Below are 25,795 nucleotides of genomic sequence, written 5' to 3'. Positions count from 1 at the left end.
GTGGGGGGGTGAGGGGTCTAGGGTTTAAGAACCGGTTTTTAGTTTTTTTTTTCTAATAAAAAGTCAAGAGACGGTTTCTTATATTCCGCTAACATTCCACCCTAAAAACTTTCATTAATCATGCTCTAACTAAGGGTCCGATTGGTAATGGCTGTAGCTTTAAAATTTTTGCTAGACTTTTCGCTGTGATTTTAAATTTTATTACCGTACAATTTTATGTAAAGCACTAAAAAATTGTTTTGGATATTTGGCTCTGCAGAACACTTGTACAGCTATAGGTTATTTCAAGACCGGTGGTTTCAAAAAAAAATTTAAAATTTGATTGTTCTGAATTTGATACCGTAGAAATAAATACGGTTGTGGACAATACCTACAACAACTACCGATGACCTCGTTAATTATACCCCACCACAATTTATATAAAACACTTTCTTACATATAACCAACCGAACTGAACCAACCGAACTCAAACTGATCGATACCAGATCAATGTACATGTCCCAATAATTCGGTTGGTTCGGTTGAGTTGATTTAACGGCACCGTTTCAGCATCAGTACGCAAAGAGCAGATAATAAATCAACAGTCGCGGTCATCCCTTCTGTTCTCAGCTCCGGCGATGGGTTTACACACATTAAGACTCGCCGCGGTTCCGATGACCTTCTCCGCATTCACCTCTCGCCTCTTCCTCAAGCCACTTCCTCCCAAAACTCTCCAAACTCTAACTTTGGTTTCCCGTCATGTTCGACCGGGTAAGCCTTTCCTCGTCAGGGCCTTCTCTGCTTCCGCCGCCGTACAAGGGATTCCACCCACGCAAGCTTCGGATTCCTCTGGTATCATTCCTGTTTCGATCTCTCTTACCTCGTCAAACTCTTTGAAACGTGACTGGTTATTGGTTTCGAGTTTTCAGCTGCGAGGCCTCAGTGGAAAGCCTCCATTGACTTCAAGTGGATAAGGGATAACAAGGAAGCGGTCGAAATCAATATCAAGAATCGAAACTCGAATGCTGATTTGGGAGGTGTGATCGAGCTTTACGAGAACATGGTCAATCTCCAGAAGGTTACTTTCCTGTTACCAATTAAGCTCAATTTCAAAGTTGGGATTTTTAGTTATGGAAACATATAAAGTCTGCTGCTTTCAAGAGGAGGAGCTGCTAAAGCTTGTGTCTTTGTTAGTTTGTTTGTTTCTGGATAGTTTACTCATTGAGTGTTTTAATCTTCTCTCCTGTTACCAATTAAGCTCAATTCAAAGTTGGTACTTTTGGTAATGGAAACATCTAAAGTCTTCTACTTTGAATAGGAGGAGATGCTAAAGCTTATGTCTTTGTTAGTTTCTTGATAGTTGTTATTAATCTTGTGTTTTGGTGGCATTGGTTTAGAAAATTGAATTCAACCTTTATCTTTCTTCTCTCGGTTCGGCTAATCAACGCTTGCAGATAGCAGGAAGTCGAGGGGATTCGTGAGGAAAGGAACAACGTTGCCAAGAAGATGAAGGGGAAGCTTGAACCTTCAGAGCGTGAGAGACTCGTCGAAGAAGGTAATATGAGAGGAATTTCATTTTCTTTTTTCAGTTTGTGTTCTTTGTTGAAGATTAAAAAGAGTGTTTTTGACTTTAGGTAAAAGTCTTAAGGAGAGTCTTGTAACTCTGGAAGAAGACCTCGTGAAGCTTCAAGATGAGCTCCAACAAGTGGCGCGGTCTATACCAAATATGACCCACCCTGATGTTCCTATTGGTGGCGAGGATTCATCGGCTATTAGAAAGGAGGTAGTTAGTGTGATTATAACTCACTGAACTGTTGCATTGATTATAGCATTCTCCTGTTAAACACTGATTATAAATATCAATCATTTTTTGTAGGTTGGTAGTCCACGTGAGTTTACCTTTCCAATCAAGGATCATCTTCAGCTTGGGAAGGATCTTGATCTCATTGATTTTGACTCCGCTTCAGAGGTATACACTTTGTCTATGTAAAGGTATCATGTTTGGCTTTAGCTGATGGGCCAATATCTCATCAATATCCATTTATCCTACATTGAAAGACATCAAGTAAACTTTCCCCCCAGTAAAGTAGCTGATGAACAACTAATTTTTCAATATGTGCAATTGTATTTAGGTTTAAGCTTATCTTCAACATTTGAGTATATTTTAATAAAAAGATGGGGTGAAGTAAAGGCCTTTTGCTTTACATTCTCTCAGGTAAGTGGTTCAAAGTTCTTCTATTTGAAGAATGAAGCAGTGTTATTGGAGATGGCCCTCCTTAACTGGACGTTATCAGAAGTCATGAAGAAGGGTTTTACTCCCCTAACAACCCCTGAGATAGTGAGATCTTCTATTGTTGAGAAATGCGGTTTCCAACCTCGTGGAGATAACACTCAGGTTCCTACAATACTTATGTGCTTGCTCTTATTGATAAGTCAAAACTTCTTTTTATCTGTTGCCAATCTTATTTCTATTCTCCTGGATAGGTTTATTCTATAGATGGAACTGACCAATGTCTCATTGGCACCGCTGAAATCCCCGTAGGAGGAATCCACATGGATTCTATTCTTCTTGAATCAGCACTACCTTTGAAGTATATAGCATTCTCTCATTGCTTCCGAACCGAAGCTGGTGCAGCTGGCGCCGCTACAAAGTAAGTTAGCTGCTGCCTGTTCTTGGCTTCTTCAGTAGACGCATAGGTGTACTAAAAAGATCGTACCTTCTTGATTTTTTTGCAGAGGTCTTTACCGAGTTCATCAGTTCAGCAAAGCAGAAATGTTTATCCTGTGCCGACCTGAGGATAGTGAGACCTTCCACCATGAGCTCATTCAGATTGAAGAAGATCTCTTTACTTCTTTAGGATTACACTTCAAGTAAGATACTGAACTTGAATCAGATGTTTTTGTCTTCAGAAATCTAACTTTGTCTTTGCAGAACATTGGACATGGCCACAGCAGATCTAGGCGCTCCAGCTTACCGCAAGTTTGACATTGAAGCATGGATGCCCGGTTTGGGAAGATATGGCGAGGTAGATATAACAAAACCCTTATTTTATTTGTGTCCTGAATCTTAGTTTCTTCTATGAACTTGGTGTTTTTAACTTCTGAACTAGATATCAAGCGCATCCAACTGCACGGATTACCAAAGCCGGAGACTGGGAATACGTTACCGCCCATCTGAACCGCTTCAGACGGGTTCTAAGAAAGGCAAAGCGAGCCTTCCGGCTACTAAGTTTGTGCATACTCTAAACGCAACAGCTTGTGCTGTCCCAAGGATGATGGTGTGTTTGCTGGAGAATTACCAGCAAGAAGATGGATCTGTGGTGATCCCTGAGCCCCTTAGGCCTTTCATGGGAGGCATTGGGCTTATTAAACCCAAGCTTAGATAAGTTTTTAAGGTTAGCTCTAAGCGAGTCTTGTTGTAACTCATGATTGAGGTCTGTTTCATACATTATACAGTTCACATGAGGTGAGTTTTGTTGTGTTCTTTTCTTCAATTGTATAATGGAAAGGGAGTTTCCTTTTCTTTTCACTTATTTGTATATACTAAACTTCATTTTCAGAATATCTGAGGATATTGCATAATATTATCTTCATTTCATAATACAAAATCTTTTACAAAAGTCACAAACAAGATATATCAATGTCTTGCCAAATAAGATCACAGTGAGCAAAACCTAATACTAATGAGCTAGAATCCTGCAGAAACAACAGAACTGGTTGGTGGTTCTCTGGACTAACGACAAGTATCGTTATTTTTGCCGTTAGGAAAGGTAGAACCAACGTCATGATACTCTAATGAAACAACAAAGATGCTGAAAACTTTTTAAATCAAGTGAATGGATAAAAGTTTGAGAAGAGGAGAGTGCCAAGTAGGATATAGGCTGCACAATATGAGCATATCAAGTATTCCCATTTCCTATGTTTAGGAGATGCAATCAAATGAGATGCAAACCAGTAAAGAGAAGGGCTCGCTGACAAGAACCGTGTTCCAACCTGCAATAATCACAACACACACATGAGGACAGTGAACAACTATCCCACTAACCTTTATGTCATCTTAACTTCTGGGGATTGTAACCTGAACATGCATGATGAAGAACGCTGTGGCTGTCATTAAACCCAAGTGGACGACAAATGGAAAAACATCAGCTGAAAAGTATCCTGTTGTCTCCGGCGAGGTGGATTTCGCAGCTGCATTGATGACAGTCACGTCCTTTCTCCTCGGCTTTCGCTGCCTAATGTCACGGTTATCATTTGATGAAGTTATACCATCCAGTTCAAGTGCATCCTTCAGAGAATAAAGCCTTGCAGAAGATCTCTTTTCTTTCTCGGTAGCTTGAAAGCCCAGTGAAATGAAGAGCTCAGGCCTAGTCTTCATGTAACTTATAATTGAACACACAGCTAGAGAGAGAATTGGGGATGCGAGAAGAAAGTTTGGGAGCTGCTTAAACTGAAAGTATCTAAGAAAACCTACTCCCCTGTCACACAGTTCATACCAACGAGAAAGTTAAGGCTCATAATCAAATAGATGAACAAGAAACATGTTATTGTTCAAACTTACCAGTAATGACTTTGAATGAAGTTGTACAGCAAAGGTACCTTTGCTTTGCACCAAGGCCTCAATTCATCTAGCTTATGTCCATGACATATGTTATAGTATCCGTATGCTTGAAATGCGACGAAAGGAAGACAAATGCAAATGCACCGAAGTAATCCAGTAACTAAAACCTGCACAGACAACTGGGAAGACAAACAAATCACTAAAATATTAGATCTCAGAAGTACACCAAAATAAAGAGCTAGGATGTAATCATTAAGAGATTACATGAACCAATAAGCAGCTGCCATTTGAGAGATACTAATTCTAGAGACCATAACTTCTGAAACTTAAATGAAATATGTATAACTCACTCACACAAACGCGTTTTTTCAGATATAAAGCCTCATATGCTCGATGCATGGTCTGGAAGCAGATATAACCAGCATTAAGAATCCCATTGGACCTTGCACAACCAGAGAGTGCAAACCAGAGAACTGCTACATTGCTGGCGCCAGATAACAAGTGATACAATCCTCCAATTGAAAACAGAGCATACAGACTTTCTGAATATCTGAGATTCACATAGAAGTAGTTCAACATTCAATTAGTCACCATTTTAATAAAGATTGAACATTTTAACTCCATCCCCATAAATGAATTAAGAGATCATTGCTTGGATACATTACACTGATGAATAGAATATGGACGCTGGATTGAAACAGAACATAACTGAAGCTCTGAATGATGCTTCAGTGTCCTTCAAGACAATAGCTGAAACCCTGTCAGCAAAGACTGATGTAAGACACTTGTAGTGGTAAAAAGACTCAGACTTTGACTTATTACCAGAGCCAAAGATGTTACCTGAATAGATAGATAGCAGCAAACACGAAGGCCAAGTTGCTGACGACGTAACCAGACAACACCATTACAGCTCGAAGACCAATCAACGGAACCAAAGGCGCAAAAACTGAATCAAAAGATCACATTTTTCTCATCAGTGAGAACTCGAAGAGATCTGAAAGAGAATCAGAAACTAAGGAAAATGTCACCTGTGCGAGAGAGAAGAGAGATGAAGAAAGGAAGAAGAGGCAAGAAGGCGTAAGTCTGCTCATACTCATACCCACACTGACTGATCCTGACGAAATACACGCTGTCCCAAACGACGCTGTTTTCGAGAGTCTTCGAGACCTTATTGAGTGGAGGAGACTCCTCGGTGACTTCTTCGTGATGCAGACAAGGCGGGTTGAGCAGAGCGGATGTATCGTACGGTTGGAGGAAGCTCCGCCACGAGACGGTTAAGAACAGAACGAGGAGTCGCGAGAAGATGGCGTATCTGATCAAGATGGATTCCCTCCTGGATGTAGATTTTGATTCCATGGCTTTCGCCATTGATGACGTGATCGTCTTCGAGGAGAGAAAGCTCGACGGAGAAGACGATACGAATTTGATTTTAAGTTTCAAACCCTCTAAAGCGTAAAGAGGTTTCCGATTTGCTCATGAACCGACCGGTTTAATCAAACTAACGAGTCAAGCGTTATCAAACGCGCCATGTCAGCAAGACGCGTCAGAAGCCCAATCACGTGAGGCCAGAGCGTTGACGAGTCATCATAAATAACATTTCGACCAACAAAAAACTATTATTAAAAATAATAATTCACTCCCTTGGATCATCGTCCATCTCCTGGCTCTCTCATCAGATCCTTGAATCGAGAAGAACCGTTTGAATACTCGCATCAGGTTAGTTCGAAATTTTGAACTTCAATTTTTTTTTTTCTGGTGCAAGGGGATTAGCTTATTTGGAATCGAAATTGTTTGAATTCCGAAATGGATCTATGATTTATTTCGGATTAGATTACATGGTAAATTCGAAATTGATTATATTGTAATTTGCAGTGAGTTTGTTATTGGAGAGGAAGGGATAAGGCGGAGATGGTGAAGATGACATTGATAGCTCGTGTTACTGACGGGTTGCCTCTAGCAGAGGGACTCGACGATGGACGTGACTTACCAGATTCCGACATGTATAAGCAACAGGTCAAGTCTCTGTTCAAGAATCTCTCCAGAGGTCATAACGAAGCTTCGAGAATGTCCGTTGAAACTGGGCCCTATGTTTTCCAGTATCCTCTTTATATCTATCTCCTATTGATTTGATAGATTTCATGTTAGATGGTTGATTAAGATTTGCGTCTATTATGTAGTCTCTCCTAGGTTCCAGTCTTCTTGCATTATGTTTTACATGTCGTGACTACTTTTCTCATGTGTGGTTATTTGTATACGTCAAAGAGCCGCATATCCATATGTTATTCCTTGATCAGAGAACTTTAGTTATATCATAGAAGGACGTGTTTGCTACTTGACAATGTGTGACCGCTCTTACCCCAAGAAACTCGCGTTCCAGTACCTTGAAGATCTCAAGAATGAGTTTGAACGTGTCAACGGGCCTAACATTGAGACAGCTGCTCGACCCTATGCCTTTATTAAATTTGGTAATGTGTAATGGAGCTTCTCTTCGGTATTCATTTAGTATCATTGAAACATACACTCCTAGGTTCCTCACTCTTTTTTTCCTTGTGTAGATACTTTCATACAGAAAACGAAGAAACTGTACCAAGACACTCGTACGCAACGAAATATTGCTAAGCTGAATGATGAACTCTATGAGGTCCATCAGATAATGACGCGGAATGTGCAGGAAGTCCTTGGTGTTGGTGAAAAACTGGACCGTAAGCCCCTTTCTACTCTTTCTCCTTTGCACATTTGTTATAATCAGTAGAGCAATATGCTCATCATGTGCCATGCCCTCTTCTTGTTTTTTAATTGCAGAGGTGAGCGAGATGTCGAGTAGGCTAACTTCTGAGTCTCGTATATATGCTGATAAGGCTAAAGATTTGAACCGTCAGGTGAGTTTCATTGTGTATATTCCCTATACTAGACAATGCAACATTGGTCACCTGTTACAATCATGTTTAGTTTATATAGCTCAAGGTTTTGGTTGCATATGGTTCTGAAAGATTTTTATTTGGCAAACCAGGCTTTGATCCGGAAATGGGCACCAGTAGCGATCGTTTTGGGTGTCGTTTTCCTTCTTTTCTGGGTCAAGAACAAGCTATGGTAAATGAAAGGAGGAACTTAAAAGGCTATTTTCATAATTTAGCAGACTTGGCCGGCTCACATCTCCTGATTCCGGCACCCAGAATATCTTCTTTCTTTTAAAGAGAAACTTCGACACATTTTGTACTTCTATAGTATGCAGACTTTTATGAGACCTGGTCATATTATCATCATCTATTATACTCTTTAAACTTGATTCTCATATTCTCAATTGTCCTTCATCGATGAGAATAACCTTAGCATCTCATTCACGAAGCCAGCTCGTCCCAAAATATCCAAAACCGAGTTGTATGTGATCATATCTCGTTTACATTGCCACTCTTTCATCTCCTCAGTTATCATAAGGACCTTGACGATCTGTCGAGACTTGGCAAATGCAAGAATGATTATGTTTATCGCTATTAACCTACAGGGAAGAGAAGACTGATACTTCTTTGTGAAAGACTCAACAAGTTTACCCGCTTGGACCAACAGGCAAGCAAATGTTCTCGTCTTGTAAGGACTGCAACAGGTCATATGCAGCAGAGAGATTTCCATCTCTTCTATAATATCATTTCCAGGTTTTGATTTGTAAGGGACGTGCTTGGCCTACAGTGACAAATATACAAATAACTGAGCTATTTGGTAAACCGTTTCAAACTTTAGTGACTAAAAAGATAAATAAGCAAAAGTTCAAAAGCAAAGGTGGAAGACGACAGACCCGCCGACTTCAACTTTCCTTCATCGTCAGGTTTTGATTTTTGTAAAGAGAATTGTTCTGGCTAAAATAGTAAATGTATAAGTAATCGAGCTATTTTATAAACCATTTAAAATTATAGGGACTAGAAGGATAAATATACAAAAATTCAAAAGCGAGGTAGTAGAGTAGATGTCATACCTGCCTATTTCCTCCTCCTCAAGGACTTGAACTTTCCTTCTTCGTATTTGCCGACGGCAAGGAAAGTTCTCGAGATCACATCCATCAACACGATGCAGCATCTACTCTTCGCGGTTGTACTCGCCGAGGTCGCGGTGATACTCGCGCTCTCTTTCAAAACGCCGATTCGGAAGCTCCTGATCATGAGCCTGGATCGCGCGAAGCGCGGACGCGGACCGGTGGTGGTCCAGACGGTTTCCGCGACGGTTTGCGTGGTTCTGGTGGCGAGCGTGTACAGTATGATGAAGATCCAGAAGCGCTGGGTCGAGGAGGGTGCAATGAACCCGACGGATGAGGTCATCATGTCTAAGCATCTCCTTGAATCGACTCTCATGGGTAAAGCTCGTTCGCTTCTGTTGGTTAGATCCGGTTTTGGAAAATGGTTGTTAGTATTGTTAAACCGGAAATTAGTAGTGGAGAGAATTCGAGATCCGGTTTAAGGAAACTATGTTGTTGAGGGTTGAGATCTTGTGAGCGGTTGTGGTTACTGTGATGGATCTTGTGAGTGTAGTCGTGTTTGGAGTTGATAGAGTGATGATTTAGCTCTTGATTTTCCAATTTATCACTGAGTTTTCCTGCTCTGATTTAATCAAATTGGATTGCGGAGCGATTCATATAGTTTCATAAGTGTTTGTTATTTGAAATCAGCTTCTACAGTCTCAGTTTGAGACTTGGAACTATGTCTTCTGCTTTGTGTAAATCTTAGTTGCTGCTTGCTAGTGTGATTGCTTAGCTCTTCTCCTCCTTTGTATCAACTTACTACAGTCCAATTAGCTATGCAAGAAACCATATAGTATATCATAAAGCTTTTTGTTATTTGAAATTGGCATTTGGAATGTTTCCTCTTCTGCTTTGGTAATACCTTAGTTGCTACTTGATAGTGTGATTGCTTAGCTCTTTTGCTTCTCTGTATCAACTTACTACAGTAAAATTTGCTATGCAAGCATCCATCTAGTGTTATAAAGCTTTTGTTTTTTTTTAAATCGGCTTTCAAAGTTTCAGTTTGTTCGTTGGTGAAGCCTTAGTTGTGTGTTATTTTTCCAGGTGGGTTTCTTTTCCTTGGGCTGATGATAGACAGGCTGCACCACTACATGAGAGAGCTACGCATGAGAAGGAAGACCATGGAAGTTATAAAGAAGGAAGGATCGGTTTTGGAAGGTGAAAAGGCCAGAGCTTCAGATGAAGTCAAAAGCTTGAAACAAGAAATCAGGGCGTTTCAGGAAATGCAGAAGCAGCTGGCTGCTGAGATCGAGGCAAAGTCTAAAGAAATCCGTACTGAAGAAACAAGTGGAATCGCTCTACAGAAGCAGTCTGAAGGGTTCCTGATCGAGTTTAACCGGTTGTCTGAGGAAAACCAGGATCTTCGAAACCAATTGCACACTGTGGATTCAAGAATCTCGCGTTCAAGCATCAAGAAGAACACTTGAGCCGTCTCTACTTCCCAACATTTAAAAAAACTTGTTTGTGATAACGTTTGAAGTTTGTTAATAGGGTGATTTGTTGCTTGGTAATTGAATCTTGTGTTAACCATATGGAAGGTGATGGAAGCAATCAGAAGGAATACCAAAAAAAAACACCAGGATAGGTTTGTTTCTTCTTGTCCGAGTTGTTAGCTAAAGTTGAAATGATCAAATGATCTATATCTCAGATGCCTATACGAGTTGGTTTTTATTTTCTTCCATATTATATTACAGTAGCTGCAAGAGTAACTCAAAATCATCTACATAGCAAGAGTCTGCATACACAAGATATGATTTGTCAAACTCAAACAGCTTTTTATTTACTATTGGCCTGATTACTCTCACTAAACAAAAAATCATAGCTTACTATTTTGTGTATTTTTATGAAGTTCAAAATTCAATTTAAATTGGATGTTATTCGCTCTGTAATTTTAAAATTTATGTTAAATGATATATTATTAATTACATAGTTTATAAATCTTAAATCATTTGTTATTTAATTATATATATATATATATATATATTTTAATGAATTTAATTTTATAGTAAATTTTGAAATTTTCATTTGTGTAGTGCAATGAAGATGATTGGATACAATACAAGCATCTAGACCGGGTATACAAGCTTGTTATGACTCTATTCTGCTACCATTTTCTAATCTCAAGGGAAGATGTTGTTCCTTTTCTCATTCTTCGTGTGTGTTGTTGTGTAAAGATGTTTGCAGGCTGTAGAATAATAGACCACTGGAAGTTGTGGTACACAGGGAATGGAAATTGGATTGCTCTCTCTATCTATCTCTCTCTTTGGTATTGCTGACAAAAAGGGTAAATAAGCAGTAGCCCCTCATCTTTATCATAATCCAAGTTTTTGCTATTTTAGATGAATTTTCAAAATGGAGTTTTATAAGAGAGGAAGAGTTTATTGTTTGCATATTTTGTTGGTCTGGTATCTTGAGAGTCTGGGAGGAGGAAGAAGAAAGAAACCTGTTTCTTCTGTAGAAGGTGGAGCCTAGGTGCCAAACTCTTCAGGCTCCTCTTCTTCATCTTCCTTATTGGTTTGTTTATGTTTTTATAACAATTAATAATAAAGTGTTTTTTTCTTCTTTTTGTTTATTATTTTGGGTTCAATGAATCTTTTGTTTTTGTGCCCAGATCCGATTCTCTCTCTCTCTCTCCTCCCACTGCCCTGGGAATCCCAACGACACCAACTAGACCTTTTTCTTTTAAAATACTAAAAAATATTCTTTTTAATTGATTTATGAATTAATAAATAACACCCTTCGGCGTAATTGGCACATTCTTTACGCATTATCTCGGTTTTGTCTGCAAAGTTTTGATTTTTGTAAAGCCATTTCTTTCCTGTCATCTGGGTTTTTGTGGGTCCAAACCTCTCTCTCTATCTATCGTGATTCAACTTGGCAACTTCATTCAGCTTCAAGTTCCCAAAAAATAACAATTGTTTATTGTTTTTCATAAGTTGGTTAGGTAATCTCTCAATTCCTATTGGTCATCTACCTATCCCTTCCTTCCATTTATACTCTCACAAACAGCCACAACAGATCAAAAAGACAAAACACACCAAAATAATGCTTCTCTACTTTCTCATCTCTTGTCTCTCTTTCTTCTTCTTGTCCAAATCTTTATCTCTTCCTCCATGGGCATCTGAAACCAAAACCTTGCTCTCTTTCCACCTCTCCAAGAACCTCCTCTTCACCAACACTCTCCATCCAACCACCAAACCTGATCCACCCTCTCCCGCGCTAGACCAGATGACAATCCTCGACCTCCCTGACCTAGCTCTCGACCGAATTCTCCACCTTCTTCCACCCTCTGGACTCTCAAGCATGGCCATGGTCTGCAGCTCCTTGAGGGAGAGGTGCGTGAGTGATCATCTGTGGGAGAAACACTTGGTGAACAAATGGGGCAAGATCCTCGGCCCTGCTGCTCATAGAGAGTGGAAACGCTATCTCTCTTCTTCCTCGCGTCATCTTGATTCTTCTCCTCGTCACCAAACTGGCCATCATCCTCTTGGGTTTGACACAATCATCTCTTGTCTTCGATCTATTTCCTCTCTTTTGAGAGATGGTGATAGACAGAAGAAGGCTCTGCCAGTTGATTCCACTATGAGCTTCTATGTCTCCCTTGAAACTGGTCGGTTTTGGTTCCCAGCTCAAGTTTATAACCGTGAGGTAATAAACAACATAGTTACTCGATTTGAGTTAGTTTCTAAGTTTTTTTTTTTTTCTGGAATTGATCATTAAAGTGATGTCGTTTTGATGTAAGAGCAGAATGGGCATGTTGGATTCATGTTGTCATGCTATGATGCGGAGCTCAGCTATGACACTCACACTGATACTTTTCAAGCCAGGTATAAAAATATATGATGTTCACATTTGATCAGAATGGTTCATATAAAGTAAACTTCTGTTGGGGATTTTTAGGTATCCACCACATGGTAGAAGAGCAGTTGGGGTTGAGAAGGGTGTGACATGGGAGAGGCTAAGAGCAGCTCCCCTTGAGGCATCTCCTCATCATCTTCATTTGTCAGAGTCTCTAAACGAGTTGAAACCTGGAGATCACATCGAGATTCAGTGGAGAAGGAACAAAGAGTTCCCTTATGGTAAAATCTTTTGATGACTCTTGGTTTTGAACATACTCTTGATTCTGAAATAAAGCTTGTGGTGATGATTTGTTGTATTAGGATGGTGGTATGGTATCGTTGGCCATTTGGAATCGTGTGATGGAGATCTCAACCATTGTCATTGCCATCTTAGTGGTGAGTTCTTCTTTTCAGCTTCTTGTTCTGTTTTTTTACTCCTTTCCTCCATTAAATTCCCAAAACTTAGTTGAAAAATGTGGACATTGAAGAGGTCTAATTCGAGCATTGGTCCCAAAAAAGACAAATGATGATGGTGATGGCGATATGTCTTTGATTTTTCTAGACATTTTGGTAAATGTGTGTCTTGCATCGATGTTGAAAGCTCTACTTATGTCCTCATCGTTGGAATCTACATTACCAATATAGTGGTCATCAATGATTCTTTGTCTCTTTATCACTCCAAAAAATCTATTCTTTTGTTGGCACATCGCATGACCACATAAAGTAGAATTATTGGATTGATATGTTGTGCTAAACGGTTATGTATTAATAAAAATCAGAGACGGTGGTGTTGGAATTCAACCAGTACACTGTGGGATCAAGGTGGAGAAGAACGATGATCAACAAGAGAGATCACAGAGAGGAAGGTAACGAGGAAGACGGGTTCTACGGAGGAATCCGAAAGCTAATTTGTAAAGAAGAGATTGCAATGTGGACACGTCTCTGGCCATCCTCTAACTTGGAGTAGGATCAAGAAAAATCACATTGCGACACAACATTTGCACTAATGTAGTATGCCAATTTTAGATGTGTATTCTTGTATCCAATGTATGATTGACCGTTGATTATGTTTATTCGAAAATAATTGATTTTTCTGAAATCTGCGCAACACATATATAACCACAAAGGCAGAGCAACTTTTATTTTTTGAAGTTTTTCAACGTCGAACTTACTTAGCGAAAGCCGAAAGGTATATACAAAGCCATTGTCTTGAAAACTACAAAGGCCACCATTACTACTAATACTTCCGTCGTCTTTTTTTAACATAACATACCAACACTTGGAGAGACCGATTGTTCACATAAACCAAACTAAAATCATACTCGTGTTTTACGCTGCCTCTGCAAACCCGACCTGCTCTTTTCCAAAGTCAAACACGGTGTGGTATTTGCCCATGAACACATCTCCAAGGATCCTGTCACATTTTACAATCATTCTCCCGGTTAGTAACAAAAATATACACAAAGAAAAGAGATGAAAACTGTTATGCGGTATAGAACCAATTATTTACCAGAGAGGTCCACGAGGTGGAGCAACGTCGAGTGCAATAAAGCCACTGATACACTGTGCCGCAGGGCCCTCACCAACCTTCAGAACATACTGTTCACACCATACCAATGCCAAGACATTAGATAGAGATATAATTCAAGTGACCACTACGAGATATGAATCATGTTCTCAATCTTACCTCCTCAGGAGCAAGATCAAAGACTTTGCCTCCAATGGTGAGCGAAACAGTGGGCATGGTCGAGAGTTGTGCACAGTCCACTGCGGACTCTCCCATTGGGCTGGGAAGACGCTCGCATAGCTGTCCAGGAAAGCCAACAACATTAGCAAGTAAACAAGATCAGAACAAGAATGGTTTAACAGATTTTATCAAAGGTAATAGAAGCTTGTTGTGTTACATCGTTGATGTAGTCCAATATGCGTTCCTGAGTCATGTTCTGCCTCAACTGGCTCTGTATCCAAACAACTGCCATCTCACATGCAGAACACGCGGCATCTCCAACACCACTGGACGATTTGGCGTTTTCCTTGTCCACCACTGACTCAATGCCCATACTAAACAATAAGAGAAGAATCATAGTTAAGAGACGGTATAACAAGCAGAAAAGAAGATCATGGACTTAATTGCAATATCCATAATATATAGCTTGAAATTTACCTGACACCACGTTTACCATCGAAAGTGCACAGACCAATCTGCGAGCAGATTTTCTTCGGCTGGGTCTGCAAACCAAAGGGGTAGGGTACTGTAAGTCAATTCATATACATAACAAGAGTGGCATACACAACATATGATTTGTTACAGAGATTCTTAGCTAGTCTGAGAAGCATACTTACCTCAGACAAAAGCAGATCCAAAATGGTCTGTCCGTACTGATCCACAACAATCTTGCACTGCTGGCTAACAACTCCAGCTGCTCCAATAGCATGGTTTATCATTGTGATAACAGTCTACACAAAAAAGGAAAAAAATAAGAGCGTATTACTACCATTACTACTCTTAAGAAACCACTAGAACCAGTTCGGATTCGTGCTTACTGTTGGACCCGCAAGCAAAGATGTTCCAGAATCTGCTATCGCAGAACAGCCACTTTCGCAATATCCTGTATAACAATGACTAAAAACTTTAAATCCAATCGTTGTCAGCAAAACATATATATAGGACCAGCTATATATATTATACATACCAGTGGGTGCACCGCCAATGAGAACATCACCCATGTCAAACTATTACACACCAAAATAAAGGCTTGAGTTAGACCATTGGAAGACGTTTATGACAAAGCAAGGCAAGCAAGTGATATATAACAAACCTGCCAGTAACCCTTTTGTGTCACAGGGACATAAGTATGTTCTCCCTTGTAATGATTTGGATCAACACCTCCAAATACAAGTTCACCACCTTCTTCATCCTCAGCGTTACGGTTAAGCCAAAATGAAAACACCGGCTCCTTGATGAGGCCTTGCTTGAGCATGTTGTACCTGTTATAAAACCAAGACATCATGGCATGAGATTAAAAATACAGGAATGTATGTAGTAAGCTCAACCCAATCAGGAGAAGGAAATTGCAAGCATACCAAACAGGAGCGGCATTTCCAACTGAGATCTCTTGGAATCCAAGACCAAGGATACCATCAAATTTAGCTAGAACAAATGTTATACCAGGCTCTTTGGTTGCCTCAATAAACTCCTGATAAGATAGGAAATGATAAGAAGGAAGATCAATGATGTAGCATATATTTGTAAAAGTGTGTTAAGTTTACCTGATCCTTGACAACTAAATCACCAACCGTGACGGCATCATTACTAAAGAACCCAGCAATTGCCCCAGTTCCGTAGTGAATTGCGGCGGATTTTCCTGCATCAAAGATAAGCGACTTAGTTATAACATCATACATAGCTCACATCAGTAATGATGTTGCATCTTTGAACAAAGGTGAAAAAGATTCTCTGCTAAGTAAACAGACACCATTAGAAACACATCCCACACTTTCAGAACACAAAACCACAATAAAGACTGCATAACAAATACAGGAACGAAGTTTTAAATAGAGAGAGAACAAACCATTCTTCTCATATGTGCTTGAACGCGAGGACTTGTATTTGGAATGGAAGAGACATGCAATCTACACAACGTACAGAAGCACACATTAAATTCTCTTCCGCAATGTATCTTGACAAAATTTTCAAAAATTATAAACCATATGTTTCTCACCGAGAAATAGCATTTCGATGAAGGCACCCAGAGGTTAGAGCTCCCAGTGTCAAAAACCACAGTAAACTTCTGCGGTGGAGTACCAATAGCGATCTCGCCATAGTACTGAGCATCAAGATAATTCTTCAGCGTGACAATATCAGCATCTCCAGAATCCCCAAGACCGTAACCCCTCAAGGGCTTTAACTGCTTAGAACCCACACGCGCTGCAATACGGCTTTTGCGATCCAACTTAAGTTTCTTCAGCCCAACTCTGAAGGTCCCATCATTGCGCTCAGCAGAGGCAGAGAGAAACAGCAGGAACGAGACAATGAGTGACACAGCAACCGTCTTAGAGTATATTCCCATTTTCACCTATTCATCAACAACAAAGTCAGAAAAAGTCAGAATCAGAGTCCCTACAATACGATATTAGTCAACTAAAATATATTTTAAGAAACTATTTATATTGCAAAGTCACAATTTTTACTTGGTCCTCCTCAAACAGATAACGATGGACAAGGTAACACGCATTAAAGTACTAAAATTTATTGATCTTACTTAGTCTCCCCTCAAACAGCAACCAAGCAAGCACTAGCGTGGAAGAGAAAAACAACTCTCTTAGACTGATAAAGACTAAAACCCTGATTGCAACAAAACCCTAGAAACAAGCACCAGAGCATCCACAGCAACGCTAAACCAACACAAACAAAGGATTCACTATGAAATTGAGATCATAACAATCGATTAGCAGACAATTAAGAGGATGAGCTAACCAAATCAAAAGCTTTCAAAACAAAATTTCGCACTGATCGAGCACGATTACTAGTGAAAAAAGCAAAATTAACCACGAAGGAGTCACGAATCAACTAATCCGATACCGATTCACATCGAAACACAGAGAGAATATAAGGAGAACAGTACACTCACCGAAGCGAAGGCTCGAGATGCTCTGAAAATGAGGAAAGTATTGATGAGAGAGAGGTTGTATTTATCGAAGAGAGATGACTGTGACGAGGGAAGACGCTAGAGTAACAGGGGTGTTCGTTAGACGACAAGTACAGCGGGGCCCACTTTTGTAATTGCGTGCTTAATCCTACTTTTATCAGCCGTACGATTCTGTTTCGTGTAGAAATAGTTACCATATCAGCCGTTGGATTGAACTTAATGAATAGTAGGATTACATCGTTGTCCAATGGATATGAATGTTTAACGAATCAATTTTTTCTTATTTTTAGCGGAAAATATAATCACGTGCTTACGGAGTTGGATGGGACTACATGCTCTTAATGAATCTCAGCCGTTGATTGAGATGACTCAACTTATGGTTCACCTTTCGTATCTCCTCTAAAGCCCAATTTGTTTTTAGAAAAGGTGTATATCTCCCTCACATGGACAATGGTCAATGTAAAGTTTATATTTGGGCTTTTGTTCAAAGAAAAAAATATATTGGACCTTTTCAAACCCATATTTCGATCCAAACTAAACTTTTTTTTTCTCGACACAAATCCAAACTAAAGTTGTTTCATTTCAAGAATGTGATAAATACTGCTTCATACTGAGACCTTCATGCTGCATGGTTTACGTACGTTTTCATACGTAAGAAACGTCACATTAATCTTTCTGGTCCTCAGAGGATCGATCTTCTTCGGAATTCATTTTATGCAGCTTCTTCGAACCAGCCTCTGAGGTTTCTTCCTGCCCAAGCAATCTCTTACCGCCCGGTTTCACGTTGGTATCCGGCGAGTTTGCCGGTATGCAGTCTGCACCGATGGACTTGCTCGTCCCAAATATCTAAGTAATATATAAGAAAATAACACAACTCAGCAATTTTTTTAATTGATTAATCAGCCTATTGATTGATCTACTGTATATAGTTATATTTGATTACCAGCTTCTCATATAATTCGGACTGCTTTGCAAGTGCAGTGTTAGTCTTCTTCGTTTGTTTAAGCACTTCTTCATAAAGCTGTTGATTCTCCTCATGTACATCAGCCAACTAAAATCCAATAGGATAACGTATACGATCAAGAAAATCAATTTTTCCGAAATTAAAATAGTAAAATGTGTAATATTAGTTATATATTATCTTTGTATGACATAGAGATCTACTTTGCCGTTGTGTTTTAAAAAAGAAACTACTTTGCCATACATATATTTGGTTCCTCCGCACGATTTCTTCATAAAGCTTTGGATTATCCAAATCCACCATCTGAAAAAGTACAAGTAGAACCGCGCTATATACATTAAAACAAATAATATAATCAAAAGAGGTTCAATTATGAAATTTTACTATATGATAAAATAAGAGAGAAATGTAACTAGTGTCACGGTTGAAATCAACATTTTGTACTCACGTTTTCTTCCGTGCGAACATCTTCACAGGGAACAGAGAGGCTCACTGGTGAATTCACTTTTTCATTGGGGTCGCTGGAAACTTTCTTGCTTTGATCATCCGACTCCAGGCCACCACCATTTCCTCTGGAGCTTGACATACTCAACGAAGGAGTCGAACACAAACAACGAAGAGACAATTTAGGAGCGAGAGAGGGTGTGTGTTGTGAAGGCTTGTGTGTTAGCATCAGTGCTGCTCTCTCATATTTAAAGGATCTCAGCCGATCCATTGTTCATCGCATCTGCTAACCTAACCCCTTCAACTTTCTTGGAAAGTCATAATAAACGCCATAAATGAACTTCATATCAAATATTTATGATAATTAACTTGGGGTTGATCGATTTAAAAGGGTCAATGATAATTAAGAGGAAACCCCTAAGAAAATAAGTTAACTTTTCAAGATTAATTAAGGAACTTACCTAGTTTAATTTTCAGGGTCTAGGGCTTAGTCTAAACTTCGTTGTGAGTACATGCATGTACATATCAAATATTGTGTATTTATATAATTTCCAGAGAAACCTTTTTAAATATATACATTTTGATATTCACAAGATCTCAAAAACATGCATCTAACATTTAGTTAAGCACGCCCATAACTCAAGATCCCTCAATGTATCAAAAGGAAGGTTGCGTTGTGTTCTTAAGCTCGAATCTTGTTTCACGCCTTTAAACGTAGTTCTGCGAATGATGCCAAAAAGAGTTCAGCGACTACTTATAAAGATAGGTCCAAAGATGAAAGGAGATTACGAACCCAAAGTAGTCGGAACTTCTTATTAGCAAAAAAAAAAATATCACCTCCTCTTTCGCAAGCATTTTCACAGAACGACACGAATACGTGCCTATATTCATATAATGTATAAGTCATTACTCTCTCCAATCCACAGAAGATTGGTGTTGTACCGATTTCAATTTCTGAAACCTTTTTGGATTCTTTGGGACTTATCCTTGTGTCAATGGATTTACTCAAAAAAGTTTAATGGTCTCTTTCGACTTCCTGGCTTTCTTTTTTTTTTTTGAACACAACTTAATTTCATTAAAACCTTAACATGCTTGATTACAACGATTAGAGGGAATTATACCTCCTCTTTGATTGAAAGCATAAACTACAACAATGTAAAATAAACGAGATAATTCTTCACCCGAAGATGACAGCGGATTCGAAACGGAGCTTGAATGCGTCGATGTAGCCTTCACGACAGAGTCGCATAGCATAGAAATAGTCACATATAGTGACGTTGAAAACCAGCCCTCATGGATGAGGAAGCTGAAACCGAAGCTCGACATCGAGTTCAGATAATCGTCTCCTTTCATAGAAAAGAGGTATGGAGATAAAGACCAACCCGGTGAACCCACCGGTAAACTATTCTTCTTGAAAGAAAGATATGACATTAAGCACAAACTAAAGGCCCCGGTGAACCCACCGGAAATCCTTTGCATCGTTACCACGTAGATCAAATCATCAAACACCATAGACATGAGTTTAAGATTTGGTGGGCTGACAATATAAACGGTAACTTCATAATTCTTAAAAGGGACTTCCTGGCTTTCTATAGCCTAATAATACATCATAATAATTTAACAATCGTTAATGTCCAGGTATAATACTGATACATAGTTAGTATCCTATCTATGATATATGAGATTTGTTCTAGGTTTTTTCATATAGTTTTGTCTTGTGTTCTAAAGTTTGAGATGTGTTCTAAAGTTTGAGATATTTTGGTTATACTTCAACAATTATAAGGGACTTCTAGTATAACGTTCATGTTTTTAGAACAGTTTTTTAGGTTTAAGTTATGTAATGTCCGAGATAAAAAAGGATATTTTGTCTGGAGCTGTAGTTGCAATCACGGGATGTATGCATAATATCAAGATCGAGGATGAACTGAATTTTTCATACTTCCTTTCGAAATTAAAGTTTTATCTGGAGGAAGTTTTCATATATTACAATATATTTAGTCTACTTTGTGATTGCAAATTCACGTATTGTACCTAGTTATATATATACTGTATATGTTCTCAGCAAATTTTTTATGTATGTAGTAAAAACTTATAAAAAGAAGATAAGTCTAAACAATATTCGTTCTTTAATATCGAGTCGAGGTAAGGAATTTTTAATAATTACTTAAACATGATTGATAAATTTTACTTCATTTATTAAGATATACGCTGAGAACCAGCATATCAATACTTAAAATAAGATAAAACCGATAGCAACAACTTTTAAGAAAGGAAAACAAATGACAAATGTAGCATTGGTCAAAACGACACACAAACAAAGTAGTTGACACTTCAAATGGCAAGAGCTGAGTTCTTGTTAGCATTAGGAGCCTTGACATAAGCAACGAGGGAAGCATCTCCGGTTCTAGTCAATGTCTTGAGCTCATAACCCAACCAACACCTCGAACTCTTCCTATTGTAGAAAAATCCTAAACACTTACAATCTCTCGTACACTTGTCCCCACACGCTTTCTCCGTCGTCGACGAGCCTCCGTTATACTTAGTCATAAAACTATCTGCTCCTTCAATCTTGAAGTAATGAAACGTCTTGGGATCGCAACTAGTCAGACTCGGAGTCTTACAAGTAGCCTCGTCCCAACCAAGAAGCCCTTTGTCGCTAGGACAAGCGTTACACTGTCCTGTCTTACACAAACCAAACTCACCACAATGCTCAGCGAGTCTACACTCATCGTTACCATCAGTATTCGCGTTTGTAAACGCCGTGTATGTAACGTCCCAAGCGGTAGAACTCGCTGACGTACTGTAACTCCAAACTCTAACGTTTCCGTCTGATTCTAACCGAAGAAAACTCAACGTAGCGTTGTGTTTAGGCCGCGAGAGGAAAGTGGAGACGTTGAACTGAGAACCAGAGTCCACACCTTCCATGTGTAGACCCCACGTGGTGTCCGAATCCTCCACAGCTTGGAATGTCATCGACTGTAATTGAGTTATCTTGGTAAAGAACTCATATTCGTAATAAGCGATTGGTTTCGGCGTTTTGTTTGTCGTGTAGTACAAAACTAGCTTCTTGGCTTCCATCACGAGACTGTATGGTCCGTTTGTGTTGACCGATGGAGACCTTCGGCTCACGAGCTTGTTCTGACCGTTGGCTTTCAAAGACTGTCCGACAAGAAGTGTATCGGTCGGTGAATCAAAGCTCTGCCATAAGAACTTCCCGTTTGAGTCATATATTACCATATTGCCATTCTCAAAGATTTTGATACCAACGGCATTTTTGTTAGCCGTGTTCGTTTGCCACACCACGCGACCATCGGCTTCGGCGAGTACTAGGTTCCCGTCTTCACCGAAAGTCAACGTCGCGTCTTCTTTGACCGGAGAGTCTCTGTTTGCTTCCCAGACCCATCGGAGAGTTGATTCTTGGGCTCTGTTTCCGATTCTTAGAGCGAGAGTGTATGCATTTGGAGTTGTGTTGTAGAAGCAGAGACGGAAGTTGTCGTTGAAGGGTCGGAAGCCACGTACGTCGGCACTGTATTCAATGGGACTGTAGTCGGTGTAGTCTCCTTCGTTGACAACTCGGAACTGCTCATCGATGGGGACTTTGGCTTGTGCTCCGGTTAAGGAGAAGATGGAGAGAGTGAGGAAGATGGCAAATGTGATTGAGGTTTTCATTTTTTTGTTATGTGTGTTTGATATGGATTTGATGTGTTTGAGTGTACAATGTGAGCTTCTATTTATACAAAACCAAGGAAGTGTTTTAAGAAGTGTTTTGTTTTGACTCATCAATGACCTGAGTGCATGATGGTCTTTCTTTTATTAGATTTTTTTTGTTAACTTTGGAATGTCGATATTCGGTGTAAAGTGAAGATTTATATATATTTAGCAAAAAAATAACATGTCTCTGGTACAAAGCGAGTTAGTATTGAATTATTAATTTTACTTTTCTGTTAGTTTCAATTATACCTCCTGTGGCTACAAGACTACAATACATTAGTTGAACTATTTGGAAGTGTAGGTAAATATGCTGTTGGTCGGTTCCCTCGTCCGTTGGATTTTTTCTTTTTGATGATTTGTTGACGCCCTGTTGCATATATAGAACTCGAAACAATTCGTAGAAAGGATAAAGACTTGTTTATATATTATGATCTTTGGTGTTCATGTGTGTCCCAATACCCGGCGGCTGGTAAATCCAATTTTTAAAACGTTTCTTTTTGCAATTTTTTCGGAACTTTTTATGATTATTTATCCATGTGCCAACTTGAAATTTTATATCAAAAAGAACTCACTAGTTATAGATAAACAAGCTATATAGAAATAACTTTAATGTTGTACTATGGTTTCAGATGGTGACATTGGATCATATCGTGCATATCGGGCCAAACAGGCGAAACAAACGAGGTTCAAACAGGACAAGCAAATCATGTGGTGCAACAGAGTGGAACTAGTGGTGTTAAAATTGATGTGATTCTTATTTATTAAGTCATCTTCAGACTTCAGGCATATCATTGTAATTCGATTTATTGCATGTACTCTTAATTAGAGTTACGATCCCTTTTCTTTTCTTCAATGTGTGCAATTGATTTTAAGGATGCAAAAGGATATGATAGGTTACAAGGTTAGGAGTACCATTCAATTGACTGGAATTGAACCAAAACATAAAATTTTCTATGATAACTAGCAATATGTCGGCTAGTAGGTCGCCTTATTTATCTCATGATAACTCGTCCGAAGTCAGCGAGCTACGTCATATACATTCTCTCTTAGTTATGCATGAACATTGCCAATGCCATTGAGATGTTGCACTTCATGAACTAGTTTTCAAAAAATTATCTTACAATGCATTGGATATCTAGGAGTGGGCACTTCAGTTATTTTCTCGGTTTGGTTCGGGTTTGGTTAGTTCGGTTCTAGTATTTTTCCAACTGAAATAAACCATAGTTAGTTTGGTTCAGTTTGTGTTCGGTTCGATTTATATTCGGTTCGGTTTGTATTCGATTTGGTTCGGTTTGTTTTTGGATCAATTTAATTAGGTTCTTCTTAGTTTAATTTTTTGTAAAAAAAATTATGTTTTAAAACATAACTTATGTAAACATAAATTATGTGAATTAAATTAAATATAAAACTGAAATAAAAACCTTTTAAAAAGTCATAAAAGTATATAAAATTAAAACAAATGAAAGTTAACTAAAAAAACCAACATCACTAGTAATGTCTCTTATATCATTATTAAAAAGTCTTTAATGAATCATCTTCCATGTGACGCTATGGAAAGAACTTTTGTTTTTAATAAAATTTGCTTTAGGTTTAGATATCCACGTTTACATTAATAAGAATATAAAAATACAGAGTTTTCTATTTTTTTTAATCAAATATTTTGAAGATTGCATATTAGGTTAGAATAATATATGTTAATGAATGAAAAAATGGAAAATATGTAGTTTGGTATTATAATTTTAGTATATTGGTATTACTAATATTTTTAATTTAAATAATTACAAAAATACATCGGTTTCTCGGTTCGGTTCGGTTAAAACCAAACCGAATCGAACCATTCGGGTTGGAGAAATCTTCAACCGAATGGTTTGAAATAGAATTTGGTTCGGTTTGAATCGGTTTGATTCGGTTGGTTCGGTTTGACTCGGTTCGGTTCGGTTTGAATATGTATTCTACAAAGCAAAAAAAGAAAGATTCTTTTTCACGTGAGAAGTTTTGCTAATTAATTTTAATCTAATGGTAATATAAAGATCCAGAAAGAAAACCATTGTTGTATGGAAATATTTCGAAACATGCAACGAAAACCACAATTCTGGCTTTTTATTCATTAATTCGATTAAAAGGTTACAACTCGAAAGATAAAACCGGTAACACAAGAAACAAAAGCAAAACGAGACGAGTCCTAACCGGACAGGACCGGTTTAGTTTCTTTGGGGGCGTTGTTCTCGAACCTCCATGTCCATATATCGTGACGCTCGACTTCACGGCCCATTGAACCGGAAAAACCGGTGAACATATTACCAAGGAAAACCTTGGAGAGGTCGATCTGGGTTTCGATCAACGGCTTCTTCGGTTTACTAAGATACGCTGGCGCGATGGTAACGGTGACAAGTTTAGTCACGTTATCATACTCAATCCAAGATTTGTATTTATCACCACTGCTCAGTTTCAGTTCTTTAAACTCCCACACTTTCTTTCCTTCCGCGGTTCTGGTCTGGACCCAATAACCGGCTTTCTCAGAAACGGTTGATTTAACCGAGTTAATGTCGATACCAACATGGTTATCGTTAATGTCTCCAAGATCTTTGTCTTGGAAAACGTCAAACTCAACAGCAAAAATGTGGTTATTAGGGTTTCCGTTGTTGGTTCGGTTTAAAAGACCAATGAAGCCTTTTCCGGCGGCGCCGTCGTTGTCAATGGTAGGGACCACGATGAAGGCGAGGCCGTGGCCGGGAGCAGGGTTTGTTTTCCGGCGAGGAGAAATAGAGAAAGTGAAGGAGGTTTTGAAAGAGTAAGTAGAAGAAGAAGTATTAGAGGGCTTGAAAGGGATTTCACTAGCGTATTTACCTTGGCCGTGAGAGAAACGGGAGGTGTCACGTGTCATTGAGAGAGCTCCGGAGAGGCTCGAGCCATCGGCAGTGGAGCCGAGCTCTGCGTCTCCGAGGAAGACTAGGTTCGAGCCATCAAAGTGTTCGAAGTTGAATCTCGCGACGGATGTGGTGTGAGAGCTGAATATAGCTATGAAAAGAGCAAGAAGACAGAGATTTTGGATCTGCATTCTGTTTTTTTTTTTGTGTTGAAAAATTAGAAGTGAAAATGATGGATGATTTGCTAGAAGTGAGAGTTTCTATATATTATTCATAGTGAGAGCATGATTAAGGGAGAGTTCTTAGGGTGAGGTTCTTAGCGGAATATAAGAACGCGTTTCTTAACTTTCAACTAAAAAAACTAAGAACCGGCTCTTAAATAAGAGACTTAAGAACCGTTTCTTAGCTTTTTTAGTTAAAAGTTAAAGAGACGGGTTCTTATATTCTGCTAAGAATCTCACTCCAAGAAATCCCCATTGATCATGGTCTATACAACTTTTTCCATTCGAACTATATGATAGACTTTTTAAATGTATGATTATTTAAAGCGGTGTCATAATAAGTAATGAGAAATATAGGTGTACCATGTTCTCCAAAGTTTATTTTATTCGAATATGATACACCAGTATTACTAAATAACATAGTGATTTAAGTCCTGCTTTAATTAATTTAATAATAATGTGTACTATGTTTGAAATACTTTTTCTTCTAAATTCACCAACTTGGTTTATGTATTCCATTTTAGATGCTAGATCTAAATTTATTGTAGCTAGGGACT

General features: G+C 38.8%; 8 protein-coding genes across 9 annotated transcripts; 4 read left to right on the top strand and 4 right to left on the bottom strand.

The window, feature by feature from the left end:
• Nucleotides 1-563: 563 nt before the first annotated feature.
• On the top strand, nt 564-3,553 carry LOC106312611 (serine--tRNA ligase, chloroplastic/mitochondrial). The gene is made up of 10 exons (XM_013750193.1): nt 564-831; nt 909-1,057; nt 1,441-1,534; nt 1,614-1,762; nt 1,856-1,948; nt 2,195-2,374; nt 2,464-2,630; nt 2,716-2,850; nt 2,912-3,005; nt 3,090-3,553. Exons 1-10 carry the CDS (start codon nt 618-620, stop codon nt 3,363-3,365), a joined length of 1,551 nt encoding a protein of 516 aa, XP_013605647.1. The 5' UTR covers nt 564-617; the 3' UTR covers nt 3,366-3,553.
• Nucleotides 3,554-3,735: 182 nt separating this feature from the next.
• On the bottom strand, nt 3,736-5,956 carry LOC106312612 (GPI mannosyltransferase 2). The gene is made up of 7 exons (XM_013750194.1): nt 5,569-5,956; nt 5,381-5,486; nt 5,206-5,298; nt 4,895-5,090; nt 4,541-4,719; nt 4,058-4,457; nt 3,736-3,972 (listed from the first exon to the last, which is right to left on the bottom strand). Exons 1-7 carry the CDS (start codon nt 5,906-5,908, stop codon nt 3,808-3,810), a joined length of 1,479 nt encoding a protein of 492 aa, XP_013605648.1. The 5' UTR covers nt 5,909-5,956; the 3' UTR covers nt 3,736-3,807.
• Nucleotides 5,957-6,159: 203 nt separating this feature from the next.
• LOC106309846 (25.3 kDa vesicle transport protein-like) lies at nt 6,160-7,832 on the top strand. Its single transcript, XM_013746987.1, has 6 exons — nt 6,160-6,256; nt 6,413-6,636; nt 6,845-7,005; nt 7,096-7,242; nt 7,343-7,419; nt 7,551-7,832. The coding sequence occupies exons 2-6, from the start codon at nt 6,449-6,451 to the stop codon at nt 7,632-7,634; spliced, it is 657 nt and encodes a 218-aa protein (XP_013602441.1). The 5' UTR covers nt 6,160-6,256; nt 6,413-6,448; the 3' UTR covers nt 7,635-7,832.
• A 688-nt stretch (nt 7,833-8,520) lies between these two features.
• On the top strand, nt 8,521-10,219 carry LOC106311625. Its single transcript, XM_013748859.1, has 2 exons — nt 8,521-8,882; nt 9,591-10,219. The coding sequence occupies exons 1-2, from the start codon at nt 8,600-8,602 to the stop codon at nt 9,971-9,973; spliced, it is 666 nt and encodes a 221-aa protein (XP_013604313.1). The 5' UTR covers nt 8,521-8,599; the 3' UTR covers nt 9,974-10,219.
• Nucleotides 10,220-10,704: 485 nt separating this feature from the next.
• On the top strand, nt 10,705-13,704 carry LOC106311624 (F-box protein At2g32560-like). The gene is made up of 6 exons (XM_013748858.1): nt 10,705-11,060; nt 11,158-12,194; nt 12,294-12,373; nt 12,447-12,625; nt 12,707-12,781; nt 13,165-13,704. The coding sequence occupies exons 2-6, from the start codon at nt 11,592-11,594 to the stop codon at nt 13,350-13,352; spliced, it is 1,125 nt and encodes a 374-aa protein (XP_013604312.1). The 5' UTR covers nt 10,705-11,060; nt 11,158-11,591; the 3' UTR covers nt 13,353-13,704.
• Nucleotides 13,500-17,087, bottom strand: LOC106311623 (aspartic proteinase A1). 2 transcript variants are annotated; one of them, XM_013748856.1, is made up of 14 exons: nt 17,017-17,087; nt 16,108-16,461; nt 15,958-16,018; nt 15,656-15,750; nt 15,470-15,582; nt 15,205-15,373; nt 15,079-15,118; nt 14,930-14,994; nt 14,729-14,842; nt 14,550-14,614; nt 14,290-14,446; nt 14,073-14,192; nt 13,896-13,984; nt 13,500-13,799 (listed from the first exon to the last, which is right to left on the bottom strand). In XM_013748856.1, exons 2-14 carry the CDS (start codon nt 16,453-16,455, stop codon nt 13,715-13,717), a joined length of 1,521 nt encoding a protein of 506 aa, XP_013604310.1. In that variant the 5' UTR covers nt 16,456-16,461; nt 17,017-17,087; the 3' UTR covers nt 13,500-13,714. The 2 variants fall into 2 exon arrangements, with proteins under 2 accessions (XP_013604310.1, XP_013604311.1); XM_013748857.1 differs by lacking the exon at nt 17,017-17,087 and adding an exon at nt 16,648-16,668.
• A 3,624-nt stretch (nt 17,088-20,711) lies between these two features.
• On the bottom strand, nt 20,712-22,122 carry LOC106311008 (epidermis-specific secreted glycoprotein EP1-like). Its single transcript, XM_013748238.1, has one exon. The coding sequence runs from the start codon at nt 22,106-22,108 to the stop codon at nt 20,771-20,773; it is 1,338 nt and encodes a 445-aa protein (XP_013603692.1). The 5' UTR covers nt 22,109-22,122; the 3' UTR covers nt 20,712-20,770.
• Nucleotides 22,123-24,248: 2,126 nt separating this feature from the next.
• LOC106310786 (lectin-like protein At1g53080) lies at nt 24,249-25,239 on the bottom strand. The gene has a single exon (XM_013748007.1). It carries the CDS (start codon nt 25,206-25,208, stop codon nt 24,333-24,335), a length of 876 nt encoding a protein of 291 aa, XP_013603461.1. The 5' UTR covers nt 25,209-25,239; the 3' UTR covers nt 24,249-24,332.
• Between the last annotated feature and the right edge of the window lie 556 nt (nt 25,240-25,795).

Source organism: Brassica oleracea, chromosome C8, assembly GCF_000695525.1.
Source record: "Brassica oleracea var. oleracea cultivar TO1000 chromosome C8, BOL, whole genome shotgun sequence".
NCBI lineage: Eukaryota > Viridiplantae > Streptophyta > Magnoliopsida > Brassicales > Brassicaceae > Brassica > Brassica oleracea.
The sequence above is the reverse complement of the archived record's forward strand: the minus strand, read 5'-3'. Positions and strand labels throughout refer to the sequence as shown.